This window comes from Glycine soja, chromosome 6 (assembly GCF_004193775.1).
Source record: "Glycine soja cultivar W05 chromosome 6, ASM419377v2, whole genome shotgun sequence".
In the NCBI taxonomy this organism is placed as follows: domain Eukaryota; kingdom Viridiplantae; phylum Streptophyta; class Magnoliopsida; order Fabales; family Fabaceae; genus Glycine; species Glycine soja.
This window is the reverse complement of record NC_041007.1, coordinates 44,369,068-44,383,524: the sequence shown is the minus strand read 5'-3', so window position 1 is coordinate 44,383,524 and position 14,457 is coordinate 44,369,068. Positions and strand designations below refer to the sequence as shown.

Sequence of the window (14,457 nt, the reverse complement as noted above, 5' to 3'; positions counted from 1 at the left end):
GCCTCTGCTTCAACTGCGACAAGAAATACCATAGAGGTCACGGTTGTGCCTCTAGGGTTTTTCTGTTGATCGCAGATGATGAAGACACAACTCTGCCTAATATAGTGCCATATGACCCGCCTCTTGACCCTCCCGACAACATTGACCCATGCTCGGCCCAAATTAGTTTCAACTCCTTGGCGGGTCATCTTGCCCCAGAAACGTTGCGCTTGTTGGGCCTGATTGCCGATCACCAGGTGGTGGTGCTGGTGGACGGTGGCAGCATGCACAATTTCATCCAACAACTATTGGTAACCCTGTTGCGTTTACCCTGTTGCGAGAACAATCCCTTACGAGTCATGCTGGCAAATGGCCAACATCTCTAGTGTACATGCATATGCGAGGCGATATCTATTGACATTCAATCAACCTAGTTCACGGTTGATCTCTATGTGTTACCTATCTCTGGTGCCAACGTGGCGTTGGGCATTTAGTGGCTCAAATCCTTGGGCCCGATACTCATAGATTATAATACACTATGTATGAAGTTCTTCCATGATGACAGCTTGGTCGAACTCATCACTGCAATGAATCAACCCTGGGCATGTTGACCCCGTCCCAGTTTCACCGGTTGTCTCAAACACAGGGAACTGGCCTCTATTGCCACATCACAGCGGTGCTCGACGACATGGCTTCCCCCACCATTTAGAAACCTTATCCCGCAATCCAAACACTCCTCACTAGGTTCCATACCCTACTCCAGCAACCCCAAGCTTTACCGTCGGAGTGTGACACTGACCATCACATTCACTTTCTTCCCCAGTCAACCCCAGTCAATGTGTGCCCATATCATTATCCACACTATCAGAAGTGTGAAATTGAACTACAAGTTGAATCTATGCTTTAGAAAGGCCTCATTCAACCGAGCACCAGTCCATTCTCTTCTCCAGTGCTACTGGTTAAGAAACACGACAGGTTATGGCAGTTTTGTGTGGATTACTGTTAATCGTCATATACGACTAACTTTTTGTAGGATTGTAAATATTTTCTTGTTTAGTTTTATCTTTGCTCAGTAGAGGCTCTCCGCATGGAATTAATGCAAATTTCACTTCAATTTCAGGTAAAAAGGAGAAAATTTTGAAGGAGCAGCAACTTTTGTCTCGCTAAGCCTGGACCATGCGCTTAGCGAGTATTATCCGCTAAGCGAGACATCAGCCCGCTTAATGAGTAAGAGGAATCTTGAAGGAAATATGCCATGCAAGCATGTGCTCAATGTGTCATCAGCTCGCCTAGCGAGTCATCTGTCTCTTCTGGCGCTTAGCGCGTCTGGCTCGCTTAGCCAAAGATCACTTACTCACGTTAAGTGCGAAAATGGCGTTAAGCAAGCCTTCAAGGATAGAAAGCCCTTTTTAAAGCCTGAAGTGAAAGAAAAGAGAGAGCTTGGCGGATAGAGTGTGAAGAACAGAGAATAGAGGCGCAAAACAGAGCAAGGAAGCAAAAACCTTAGCTTTTAGGAGGATCTTAGGTTTAGAAATGATTTCTAGGTTTTTAGAGGTGGAGGAGACATCCCCACCAGTGTGTAATATGTTATTTTCTCTGAAAACCCACTTCCTACTTGTGAAAGGTGTTGCCTTGTGATGGAAGGCTAAATCCCTTGTTGGGGAATTCTGCTGAGAACTTGATGTAAATTCTTATCATATCTATTTAAAGTTGTTTTTATGTGTTCAATGTTTCTATATGTGCTTAATCTATGCATGTTTGTGGCTTGATCACTCATTTGTATGTAAAGTTAGGAGCTTTAGCATTGGAAAATGTACTGCATCCTTAGAACTAGATAGAACGGGCTAGGTTATCGTATGTTTGGACACGGAGTGCGGTAATTTAGTTTTATTATGTTGTGACCCTAATGTTGTTCGATTAAACTAAGTTCGACGGGACATCCGAGAGTGAAGTTTAATTAGAATTTGTCCACTCATGCGAGACATCGATGTTTGGGAATGTTGTCATCAGCATAGAACACATGAACACCTTCGAATAGAGAAAAACCCTTAATTGCATCAAGTAACTCAGTAGGAGGACCCAACGTTTTTAATTATCTGTTTTAACACCCATTTCCTCATATTTTCTGCAATTAGTAATTAGAATGGCAAACACCATAGTTTTATTCATGTTCATTGTCTTTTTATACAAATGTCTACTTATTGAATGATGCTTCACTAAATGAAACAAGTTTCGTGAGTTCGATACTCGGTTTCTTACAGTTTTGTTATTACTTGCACGACTCGGTACACTTGCCGATAAGATTTCGCATCCATAATAACAAGTAGTACAGGGGTGGAACAAGTTTTTGGTGCCGTTGCCAGGGAACTTCTTTCCATTTGGGAAGTCTAGTTCAATTGTAGGCATTAATTCTTTACTCTTTAATTATTTGTTTTTGTGAATATTTAGTTAGTGCAGAATTTGTTTTTTCTCTTGAATTGGTTAACCACTATTCTTGCTAGTGTTTTGTATGCACCGTAGATCTTCTGCAGGTGATTTAGTTGATTTGGACTTAGAGATTGAAGCTACTTGCAGAAGAAACAACGCAGAACGGCGAAGAAAAATCTTACAGGAAAGTGCAGTACCTATTCAAGAGGAGCCTTGTTCATCATAATCATCTTCTATTTTCCCACAACCAAGGGAATCTCACACAAGTGCATCTGAAGCTCATAGGATGGCTGAAGATCAACCTCGCAGAGTCACTCTTAAGGACTACTCAAGCTTTATTGTGCCGCAATTCTTTACAAGTATTGTGCGGCCAGAGGTGCAAGCACACAACATCACATACCCACATTCTTTAATTCAGCTGATACAACGGAATTTATTTCATGGTCTACCCAACGAGGACCCATATGCATATTTGACAACATATATTGAGATATACAATACTGTCAAAAATTTTGGTGTGCCAGAAGACGCAGTTAGGCTAAGCTTGTTTTCATTTTCACTATCCAGCGAAGCCAAGAAATGGCTACACTCATTCAAGGGCAACAGTTTGAAGACTTGGGATGAGGTTGTTGAAAAATTTTTGAAAAAGTATTTTCCTGAGTCAAAAACTGCAGAGGGAAAGGCAGTTATTTCTTCATTCCACTAGTTTCCTGATGAGTCATTGAATGAAGCATTGGAACGATTCCGTAGCTTGCTACGAAAAACTCCAACCCACGGATTCTCCAAGCCTATCCAGCTTAATATCTTCATTGATGGGTTGAGGCCACAATCAAAGCAGTTACTTGACGCTTCTGCTGGGGGGAAAATTAAATTGAAGACCCCAGAAGAGGCAATGAAATTGATTGAAAATATGGCTGCTAGTGATCACGCTATCTTGCGTGACAGGACACACATTCCCACCAAGAGAAGTTTGTTAGAGCTTTCATCACAGGACGCTTTGTTGGCACAGAACAAGTTGTTGTCCAAGCAGCTTGAGATCTTAACAGAGACATTAAGTAAGTTGCCAACTCAATTAAATGCAAGTCAACCTTTACCTTATTTTGTTTTGCAGGTTGTAGGTTGTACTATTTGTGGTGGAGCTCACGAATCTGGTTGTTGTATTCCTACTGAAGATACAACACACGAAGTTAATTACATGGGAAACCAGCCAAGACAAAATTTTAATGTAGGTGGATACTTAGGATTTCATGGCCAGAATTACAACCAGCAGCAAGGACAGTGGAGAACTCACCATGGTAATCAATTCAACAAAGGACGCGATTTGTCCATTGAAAGACATCCACTGAAACTGGCGGGATCATAGTAATGAGAAGAAGCAAATCGAGCTTCCAATGCCTTTAAGAAGCTGGACTAGGACACGATTTGTCCATTGCGAGACATCCACTGAAACTAAGCAAGTGTTGGACCATCCATGTAAAACAAGGCAATCATCAAACGTTCACTATCAAAGGTCGCGTGGTGGTCAAAGAACTAGGTGATCTTGAAGATCCACCCCAGTGGGTCTGAGCCATCAAACCGAGGTCGATGAGGAAGAATGTGAGGGTTGATTGGTTTTTGGAAGGACATTTTCTATATGAGGTCATTGAGCTTAGTGGACATGGTGGTTTGGTTGGCCATAAGATTTAGTTGCGAGGAGGCGAGTTTTCCGATGGCATCTTCAAGATTATCTAAGGTGGATTTAGAACGTGTGAAATCTGTAACACCCTCTACTCCATACATATATGTACTAATAATATAAGGAATAATAAATTATAATTAATTAAAATTTCTTAAAACACATTTAAATAAAAGCATTTCAAAATGATAAAAGGTTCACATTCACTTCACTATTACCAAATAAGACTTATTAAAAACATATTCGACTCAAAACAAGACCGTCAAAGTTTACAAAAAGAGTTTTGTTAAATCAGTAAGGTAAAATAAAATAAAATAACATCATGCAATTAAAATAAAAACTCATCCCCAATGTCACATCCTATCAGAGCATTGTGTCCCAACGTCCTTTGACCGAGGTTCTTTGAAGTCATCCACCTAATCATCTGCTCCCATGAACACAAGGTTCAAGATCATCACATGATCCAAACACAAATAGCACATAAGGAGTGAGTTATCACACAAAAAATAACATAACAAATAAACAAGACGTAATCAAAATAAATTATGAAAATATTTATAACATAACTCAACTTAATACAACCGACATCACTTCACCACTTTATCTTTAAAATTTGTTTTTCAATCACTAATCACATTACACATGAATCACACACTCGAGTCAAGACGCAATAACACTCATCAATTTCATAATAAACAACTAACAAGTGTTATGCAACAATTATACTAAGACTCAAGCCTACATGCCATGTGATACCATGTTAGTGAAAAACCACCCTGGGCGCTTAGGAGTACATAACAAGACACACGACACAATGGGTATGTCAGTTCACTTTCACTAAGTAAAATCATAATGTGACCAGTCAGGATCACTCCGTTTTGCGAGAATGCTCCAACCATATGGGATCAACATAGGCTTAAAGAAGCACTCAAATCGAGTGTCTTTACCCCCAAGGCCTAGACTCCGAAGAATCCATTAGGGCCTCACCTTTCTGATTCAGGTCCAACCCCTAAAATAATTTTTGAAAGCAGACACTACTCATGAATTATACAATACCCATGACCTCACACTCGTGTTTCAAATACGTTTAACACATTGCACTACAATTTAACACCGGTTCCTAACTAGGAACCTACACTTTCTCTTTAACACTGCGCATAAACACTTTTCTCAATATAAACACTGGTTGGGTTACTGTATAATTCACAGTTCACAACACAATTATTGTCACATCAAGTGTTAAACACACACTCTTATTCACAATCAAATATCGTGTCCACAATTTAACATATCAGAATGTCACAATCCACCATCACAGGTTTACATGTATCTCACAAATTAATAGATGTTCAACTTTGTACTTATACTCGATTTCCACAATAATATTATAAGCAGACACTATTCATGAGTTATACAATACCCACGACCTCATACTCATGTTTCAAACATTTTTTACACATTGCGCTACAATTTAACACTGATTCCTAACTAGGAAACCTACATTTTCCCTTTAAGATTGTGCATCAACATTTTTATCAAGATAAACAATGGTCGGGTTATTGTATAATTCACAGCTCACAACACAAGTAATGTCACATCAAGTGTTAACCACACACTTATTCACAACTAAAACTCATGTACATAATTTCGCATCTCATTATGTCACAATCAATCATCTCATGTTTACATGTATCTCTCCAATTGACACATTCAACTTTGCACTACTCAATCTCCATAACAATATTATAATTTTATTATAATAATTTATCATGCCTCATAACTCATATACACATCACACAGTAATAATATTTGCATAACACAAAACATATTATATATATATATATATATATATATATATATATATATATTAAATCAAACTACATTATTTTTAATCAAAAGAGTTTCTACAACAATTAATTTAAGATTACATCAAAAGAAATTACTACTAGGCATTAACCTTACAACTTTATTTAATTTATTATTTTAGTATTAATATATATATATATATATATATATATATATTGTAATACTAGGCATAACATGTTGATCATCATCGTGGGAAAATATAGAACATGATAATAATTTGTATAAAATAAATCATTAAATAATATTATTTAGAGTATAATTCATGTTAGTAAAAAGAACTCAATTTTTTTAAAGGTTCACACTCAGCACAAGAACACATCAATTTCTCATTGGGACATCAATTGGTTCATCAAACATATATAATTCACAGTTGTAATTATAAAGATAGAATCAAAATTTGCATAAACACCCCAAAAACCCATTTCAGTTGATACTCTAAGGATCCCTACACATGTTCTCACTACTTTCCAATTGTGAATAACTCATCTCTTACCTCTAAGCGGGCTCACGTGTGTATTGTGACAGCAATAGTGGTATCTCTAGCGGTTTCCTGAAATTCTTCAAGTTTTTCCTCTAACTATTTTGATAGAGTTCCCAAACGTTAGAGAGAAGGAGAAGGATTGAAGCCTCTATTCCACTGTTTACGTGCGATGAGTATTTCTCCCTCCACATATGTTATTTTGTAAATCCCAATATTGAAAATGTGCAGAAATGAATCTTGAACCACATATCAAAATTTCACAACAATCCAATAGTTAACGAGTTCAGGATCATAGTTTTACTGAGATAGTTCTGCGTTTTTGTGAAAAAAGAAAAAGCTACGATGTAAATGGTATTTTTCTCAGTTCCAACATGTTTTCGTAATTCCTAACGGTGAGAATGTTTGGAAATGAGTTTCAAACCTAGTGCTCAAATTTCACGACGATCTAACAGTGAATAAGTCTGAGATCGTCGTTTGGTGGTATGCAGAAAAAATAGAGGATTTTGGGAAGAGGAAAAGGAAAAACGAAATTGAGAGGAAGAGGAAGCGTAAAGGAAGAATTGTAGAACAGGAGACAAGGTAAGAACTTAAGATAGAGAAGGGAAATTGCTTATATCATTCTTATCTTCTTTTTAATACATCTCAGATATTTATAACTATTAGTGCTTGCTAGCAAACAAAAGCCAATAACAGAATCACCTATGCACTAATAGAGCACTATAACAGAATTGCCAAAATGCAAGTACTACTAACAGAACTAACAGAATTATTCACTAATGATTATAGCACAATGGGGCACTATGAAAATAGCATAATTGGTGCCCAAACTCCCTTAAACATAATCTTTCAAATGGTGAGCTGGTTCAATCCTCCTTTTGGGCCTGTCCTTTGGATCTTGCTGCCTATCACTCAGTGTGAGTATGTACTAGTTGGTGTTCTGCATACGTTTCTTTTTATGAGTCCTGTTTTGTACTTTTGCCCTTAAGGCTAATTTGAAGTTAGTCTTGTCACTTTGCTAGTTTGAAGTTTAAAAAATTTATTCATTTTTATACCAAAAATACACTCGTTTAAGTAGAATTGAATTTAGATCCCTTTAACAAAATCTCAATTTGAATTTTTTGGATGACAAAAACATAATTTAAAAAAATCTCACCCAAAAATAAACATGACCAGACAAGTTTTACAGCAAAAATTAGTACAATAAAATCAGTATATATTTGAACCTGTGACATATAACAAAAAAATCTCTAGTTTTTATATTTGGGTTTTTGATACAAGCCCTTTTCAAGTAAGGGAGAACTGCACAGAAATTAGAAAGCGAGAAGAAAATAGGAACCTAAACTGAATTTATTCTTTTTCTTGCAGCACCATTACAAATCATATATATAACGGTATACCCATTAAGAACAGAATGCAATAACAAAAATACACGAACAGAATGCCTAACAATTGTCAAATGCTTTCTAGGATCTACTGTCTTATTTACTTGGGCCTAGGCCTAATATCTAAAGGAGAACATATAGAAATATTGGGCTAGACTCATAGACCACTCTTGTGCAGACCCAACAATGGTTGTATCAGGTTTCCTTGACAGGTAAATTGTTTTGAGTACATTGACCAAACACAGGGGTCTTCACGAATTCCTATCAACTACAAAAAGAAATAACATAAATAAAAATCTTTCAGTTAAAAATCTAAAACAGTTAGTTTATGATTCAACGTGACTTCATATATATACCTCAAACGATCTGGAGTACCAGCACAACATCTTCACCTCTCATTGAGCAACCAGAAATATTTGTTCCCACCATCACACTAGCTAGTACTTAGTACCTCCCATGGCCACCAAAATTCAGTTCCATCATATTTCATTGGCATTATTTTTCTGTTTGGGATTCTTGGCTTTTCAAGTCGCATCTCGCACTCTCCAAGATGCATCCATGTATGAGAGGCACGAACAATGGATGGCTCGTTATGGCAAGGTGTATAAGGATCCTGAGGAAAAGGAAAAACGTTTCAGGGTATTTAAGGAAAATGTGAATTACATTGAAGCCTTCAACAATGCTGCCAATAAACCTTACAAGCTAGGCATTAATCAATTTGCAGACCTCACCAGCGAGGAGTTCATTGTGCCAAGAAATAGATTCAATGGGCACACGCGTTCCTCAAACACAAGAACAACCACTTTTAAGTATGAAAATGTGACTGTGCTACCAGACTCAATAGATTGGAGACAGAAAGGAGCAGTTACACCCATCAAGAACCAAGGCTCATGTGGTAATTTAAGTGCTTGATTATTCATTGGCATTCCCAAGTCTAATTAAATTGAACGATTATCTAACTATAAATTTATCTTGTAGGATGTTGTTGGGCGTTTTCTGCTATTGCAGCAACTGAAGGAATTCACAAGATAAGTACAGGAAAATTGGTCTCTCTCTCAGAACAGGAAGTTGTTGATTGTGACACAAAGGGTACAGACCATGGTTGCGAGGGTGGTTATATGGATGGTGCTTTCAAATTCATCATTCAAAATCATGGAATTAACACTGAAGCCAGTTACCCTTATAAGGGTGTTGATGGAAAATGCAATATAAAGGAAGAAGCGGTCCACGCTGCTACCATCACTGGCTATGAAGATGTCCCTATTAACAATGAGAAGGCACTGCAAAAAGCCGTAGCAAATCAACCAGTTTCTGTAGCCATTGATGCCAGTGGTGCTGATTTTCAATTTTACAAGAGCGGTATTTTCACTGGTTCATGTGGAACTGAGTTAGATCACGGTGTCACTGCTGTGGGATATGGTGAAAACAATGAAGGAACTAAGTATTGGTTGGTTAAGAACTCATGGGGAACCGAGTGGGGTGAAGAAGGCTACATTATGATGCAGAGGGGTGTGAAAGCTGTGGAAGGAATCTGTGGCATAGCTATGATGGCATCTTACCCTACTGCATAAACAGTTCTGCATATCTTTTTAAGTTTCAGTTGTGCATATAACGGTGTATGAATCATTGTACCTATCAATTATTATCAAATGAAAAATTAGTCATGGTCATTAGTTATGATATATATATATATATACAGTCACACACCGATACACGCATAACGAGTTTGATTTTTATTTTATGATGTGAATAGACTTCTAATGATTTTATGGAGATGCGTATATACTTTATGTATCTATTTAATTTAACAAGTGTAGTGCAATAATCTCTTCCTTCATTGCCTCTCACTTTAGACAGTGTTCTTTCTTACAACTTCTCTTCTTGTATGTCCTTTTCCAAGCTTTTAATTAAAATGCCTATTTAATTAGACAAAAATGCAGGTCTTTCCCGTCATTCTATCTTGTGTTTTGGAATTCAATAACAAGTGGTTGATCCGTAGTACTGGACTTAGTTTTGTAAGTGAAATTGTGAATTTTAATTTTGTTAATTAAGAACCTGGTTAGAAAGAGTGAAAGAAAGATCTCACTAAAGTGGTGAGTAATTTTACCATCAAATTTAATCATTCATAAAATCGATATATATTAATTTCATACTAATAATATAAAGAAAAATATCACTCATTTATGAATAATCACACTTAACTAAGAAGTGTCAAAATTATAGCATTAATTCAAATAAAAAAAATAATTAAGGAATGTAAGTATAATTTATAAAATTAAAAACTTCATATGAAAATTATAATAAAAAAATTATATATATATAAGATTTTTGTCATATAACAAATGTCACCAATTAATATTTTAGAGATCATTTTTTAACTGAAATTAAAATATAAACAAATAAATAACACGCATGAGGTTTCAGTGCATTTACATATAACATAATGATCTATTAAATATAAGAACTCGTATTTAATTTTTGACATGTACAAAATTCTCTTGAATCCACTTGAATGAGTTGCAGTATATCTTATGTCCCTAACCCGGAAAAAAAAATAAACAGATAAGTACTCATCAAAAAGAATATAAACACGAGTGTAAGTAATGGACTTAGATCGATCACCAAACTTCATTCCCCTGTTAAATGCATGCAAAATCTTTTTGTTTTCCACTGTATTTTTTTCATTGTACATCTTCAAATATTTATTTATTATTTCATTTTTGCATGCCAGTGTTGATGTTATTGCATCTTCATTTCATACACACGAATACATGCATATGTGTGTGTGTGTGTATATATATATATATATATATATATATATATATATATATATATATATATAATCATAATTTGATCAGCTGTAGCGTAAAAAGGGCATCCGAATTTGATGACAATTAATGATTTTCTTGTTGACATCTAAGGGTTTAATTAACATCCCTTTATGACTATAAGCACTTACAAGGAAAAATGTTTTTAGCATGTGCAACTCTCAATCACTTGAACATCCATGCGTCAAAAAATAATACCTCCCTCTACTTAATTTAGAAGGCATAAGTTGTGACTTTAGCAACACTTGTTAATGCAGCAAAAACAAGCATGACTTGTTAATTAATTAATTAGTTATAAGAGCAAATCTCTATCTTGATTAATTAAACCTACTACTTTGTTGTTTTCATGTTATGCTCCGTTTTACCGTGACGTGTAGTCTTAATTAAATATTAATATCTACGTTCCACTTATTAATTTGTCTCCACGAAGTTGCTAAAGAATTCAAACCTCCATTTTTATAATACTAAACTTTCCCAATACGCACATTCTCCCTTTCAATGAACTACTTTGGCACCATATATCGACTTATCGAGTCTCTAGTCTCTACGCTACGCTTGACAAGTAATTTGTCCATAGTAGCAATATCCCGAAATGGCTAATTTAGAATTCAACGTTAACATGCCTATATAAAGACCACAAATATTCCTAAATAGCACGGAACAACAAATCTTTTACACATTTCACTAACCAGCCTGAAGTACTTGTTCCAATTATTGTCACACTACACTAGCTAAGCTACCATGGTTGCCAAAAATCAATTCTATCAAATTTCATTGGCATTGCTTTTCTGTTCGGGATTCTTGGCTTTTCAAGTCACATGTCGCACTCTTCAAGATGCATCCATGTATGAGAGGCACGAAGAATGGATGGGTCGTTATGCCAAAGTGTATAAGGACCCTCAGGAAAGGGAAAGGCGTTTCAAGATATTTAAGGAAAATGTGAATTACATCGAAGCCTTCAACAATGCTGCCAACAAACCTTACACGCTAGGCATCAATCAATTTGCAGACCTCACCAATGAGGAGTTCATTGCACCAAGAAATAGATTCAAGGGGCACATGTGTTCCTCAATCACAAGAACAACCACTTTTAAGTATGAAAATGTGACTGCAATACCGTCCACAGTGGATTGGAGGCAGAAGGGTGCAGTGACACCCATCAAGGACCAAGGCCAATGTGGTAAGTGCTTGATAATTTGTTTCACAAATCAAATTAAATTGAATTGTTATCTAATAACTTTTAATTTTACCTTGTATTGTAGGATGTTGTTGGGCTTTTTCTGCAGTTGCAGCAACTGAAGGAATTCATGCACTGAGTGCTGGAAAATTGATATCTTTGTCAGAACAAGAAGTCGTTGATTGTGACACAAAGGGTGAGGACCAAGGTTGTGCAGGTGGTTTTATGGATGGTGCTTTCAAATTCATCATCCAAAACCATGGACTCAACAATGAACCCAATTACCCCTATAAGGCTGTTGATGGAAAATGCAATGCTAAGGCTGCAGCTAACCACGTTGCTACTATTACTGGCTATGAAGATGTTCCTGTTAACAATGAGAAGGCACTGCAAAAAGCTGTGGCGAATCAACCAGTTTCTGTAGCCATTGATGCCAGTGGCTCTGACTTTCAATTTTACCAGAGCGGTGTGTTCACTGGTTCGTGTGGAACAGAGTTAGATCACGGTGTCACTGCCGTGGGATACGGTGTTAGCGCTGATGGAACTGAGTATTGGTTGGTTAAAAACTCCTGGGGAACCGAGTGGGGCGAAGAAGGATACATTAGAATGCAGAGGGGTGTAAAAGCTGAGGAAGGACTCTGTGGCATAGCTATGATGGCATCTTACCCTACTGCATAATTATCAAATTTGGACACCACTATTCCTAAATTATATACAGTTTTACATATCTTCTAAGTCTCATTTTCCACTATCACTTGTGTATAACATTGTATCCTCACATGAATCACTGTACCTATCACTTGTTATGAAACTAAAAATTAGTCATGGTTATGAATCTTATGGGTTATGACTTAAGATACACACGCATCACCAGTTTGATTTTCGTTTTATAAAGTGAACAGATTAACTTCTAATGATTTTGTGGAGGTGCATACTTTATGTACTCGTATTCATTTAATTAATATTTAAATTTTAATATGATTAACAAGTGCACCTAGTAGTGCTGAGTGATCCCTTAACGAACTACTGAACTAACGTGCGCCTAATGACGGTATAAAAGGTGGCATTTCCGCTTTCTCTCTCGCTCTTTCCGTTTTGAATTACAATGGCGGAAGAATTATCAACAGCGATTCCGCAATCGCAAGCAAGCTCCACGAAGAAACGCGCTTCAAAGAACGAAAAGCTGTGCCTCGAGGACTACCTTCACCTCGTTCACTCTCGCCAAACGCTTCAGCTCACCATGAATCAACTCAATCAGGTTCCTTAATTCGATTCGTTCTATACGATTTTCAGTTCTCGTTCTCAAAAAAATTCCGATCGTTCTCTCTGAACACTCGCGATTCGTTTTCCTTCTTCCTTCTATCACAGGTCATCCGCATTCACGGCTTCAAGAAAATCCACCACGCTCCTAAGGTTTTGTTCTCACTCACGCCTATACGATTAGTTTTTTCTTTTTATACAACACTAATTAAGTAAAATGAGAAGATATAGGTTGCGGTAATAGTCTAGGATCTGTGTTTTTCGCTCCGCGAATCTTCGAAGAACAAGAGAATGTTCTCGAATAGGTTTTCGTTTCGAGAAATTGCAAAAACCTAAGTCGATTTAGTGCGCAGAAAGTGCTGGTGCAAGCGGTGGAGTCGCTGGATCTGGTGGATCTGCCGCGGTCAACGGTGAGCGAGAGCGTGTCGGCGTTCGCGGCGGTGGCGCTGGAGGACGTGGTTGCAGATCTCGGCGAGCTCAGCTGGCAGGAGTGCTGCGTGACCTCCGTCGAGAAGATCAGCTTCTCCGACGGCCAGAGCGTGTTCCCTGCTGCTTGCTCCGATCAGAGCCTCCGCGTCGTGAACCACTCGCTGTCACAGGCTCAGAAAGAGAACAGGATCGACGAAACCCGTAACCCAATCCCTGAAGCTTCTAGTAAAGACCTGAAACCAACGAAAATGGTGCTGAAGCGGAAGAGGAGCAACCTTCGCGACTCTGTTGCCTCGACTTTGGATTCCGCTTCTCTCGCTTCGTGCTGAATGAATGAACGACCTTCGGTTACTTCTCTCTCTCTTGATCTCTCTCCTCTCCTCTCTGGTCTTTTATTTCCCATCTTCCACATTTTATAGCAACATACTAACTTGTAAGGATATTGAAATTTGAAAGTAAAAAATAACATGCAAGTATAGGCTAAGAATTATTGCAGTGTCTTCATATGAAGTTGCATAAAGTGTAGTTTCTTTTTCTCCTAGTGGGAACTATGGCCAATCAATAGGAAACAATAACAATGTAAACCTGTATCTAGCTAATGCAAATGAGTAATCAGCAGTTCTATGTTTCATTCTCAAAAACGTGCATTTGCATCAAATCCCATGGTGCCACCAAGAATCGGCCTCAGTAAAAATGTAATGAATGGATAAATTAAAGTAGTCAAATAGAAATGAGAAAGATTTCTAAATGGTAACCCCGAATAAAAGAATTGCTCACCTTTGCACCCTCACTTTCTGGGAATCTTCTGGAAGGGCAGGCAAAGAAAAAACAGCAAAATTAGAGTTGTAGAAAGAAAGCACTACATGGACATGATTCTCATAATAAAAAATAAAAAATAAAAAAATGTGACTAGCTATCTAAGTGGAAACATAAATGAATCTCCTTCAATGCAC

The 14,457-nt window shown here is 37.2% G+C and overlaps 3 protein-coding genes across 3 annotated transcripts; all 3 read left to right on the top strand.

The window, feature by feature from the left end:
• The first annotated feature begins 6,258 nt into the window (after window positions 1-6,258).
• LOC114417109 (senescence-specific cysteine protease SAG39-like) lies at window positions 6,259-9,492 on the top strand. Its single transcript, XM_028382218.1, has 2 exons — window positions 6,259-8,705; window positions 8,789-9,492. Exons 1-2 carry the CDS (start codon window positions 8,267-8,269, stop codon window positions 9,379-9,381), a joined length of 1,032 nt encoding a protein of 343 aa, XP_028238019.1. The 5' UTR covers window positions 6,259-8,266; the 3' UTR covers window positions 9,382-9,492.
• A 1,807-nt stretch (window positions 9,493-11,299) lies between these two features.
• On the top strand, window positions 11,300-12,670 carry LOC114417107 (senescence-specific cysteine protease SAG39-like). Its single transcript, XM_028382215.1, has 2 exons — window positions 11,300-11,818; window positions 11,901-12,670. The coding sequence occupies exons 1-2, from the start codon at window positions 11,380-11,382 to the stop codon at window positions 12,491-12,493; spliced, it is 1,032 nt and encodes a 343-aa protein (XP_028238016.1). The 5' UTR covers window positions 11,300-11,379; the 3' UTR covers window positions 12,494-12,670.
• A 180-nt stretch (window positions 12,671-12,850) lies between these two features.
• Window positions 12,851-14,252, top strand: LOC114417108. Its single transcript, XM_028382216.1, has 3 exons — window positions 12,851-13,073; window positions 13,184-13,228; window positions 13,429-14,252. Exons 1-3 carry the CDS (start codon window positions 12,921-12,923, stop codon window positions 13,831-13,833), a joined length of 603 nt encoding a protein of 200 aa, XP_028238017.1. The 5' UTR covers window positions 12,851-12,920; the 3' UTR covers window positions 13,834-14,252.
• Window positions 14,253-14,457: the final 205 nt, after the last annotated feature.

Coding starts and splice junctions, on each gene's coding strand:
- LOC114417109 (XM_028382218.1), top strand. CDS start 8,267: ATGGCCACCAAAATTCAGTTCCATCATATTTCATTGGCATTATTTTTC. Junction 8,706..8,788: donor CAAGAACCAAGGCTCATGTG/GTAATTTAAGTG, acceptor TTTATCTTGTAG/GATGTTGTTGGGCGTTTTCT.
- LOC114417107 (XM_028382215.1), top strand. CDS start 11,380: ATGGTTGCCAAAAATCAATTCTATCAAATTTCATTGGCATTGCTTTTC. Junction 11,819..11,900: donor CAAGGACCAAGGCCAATGTG/GTAAGTGCTTGA, acceptor CTTGTATTGTAG/GATGTTGTTGGGCTTTTTCT.
- LOC114417108 (XM_028382216.1), top strand. CDS start 12,921: ATGGCGGAAGAATTATCAACAGCGATTCCGCAATCGCAAGCAAGCTCC. Junction 13,074..13,183: donor CCATGAATCAACTCAATCAG/GTTCCTTAATTC, acceptor CTTCTATCACAG/GTCATCCGCATTCACGGCTT. Junction 13,229..13,428: donor AAATCCACCACGCTCCTAAG/GTTTTGTTCTCA, acceptor TTTAGTGCGCAG/AAAGTGCTGGTGCAAGCGGT.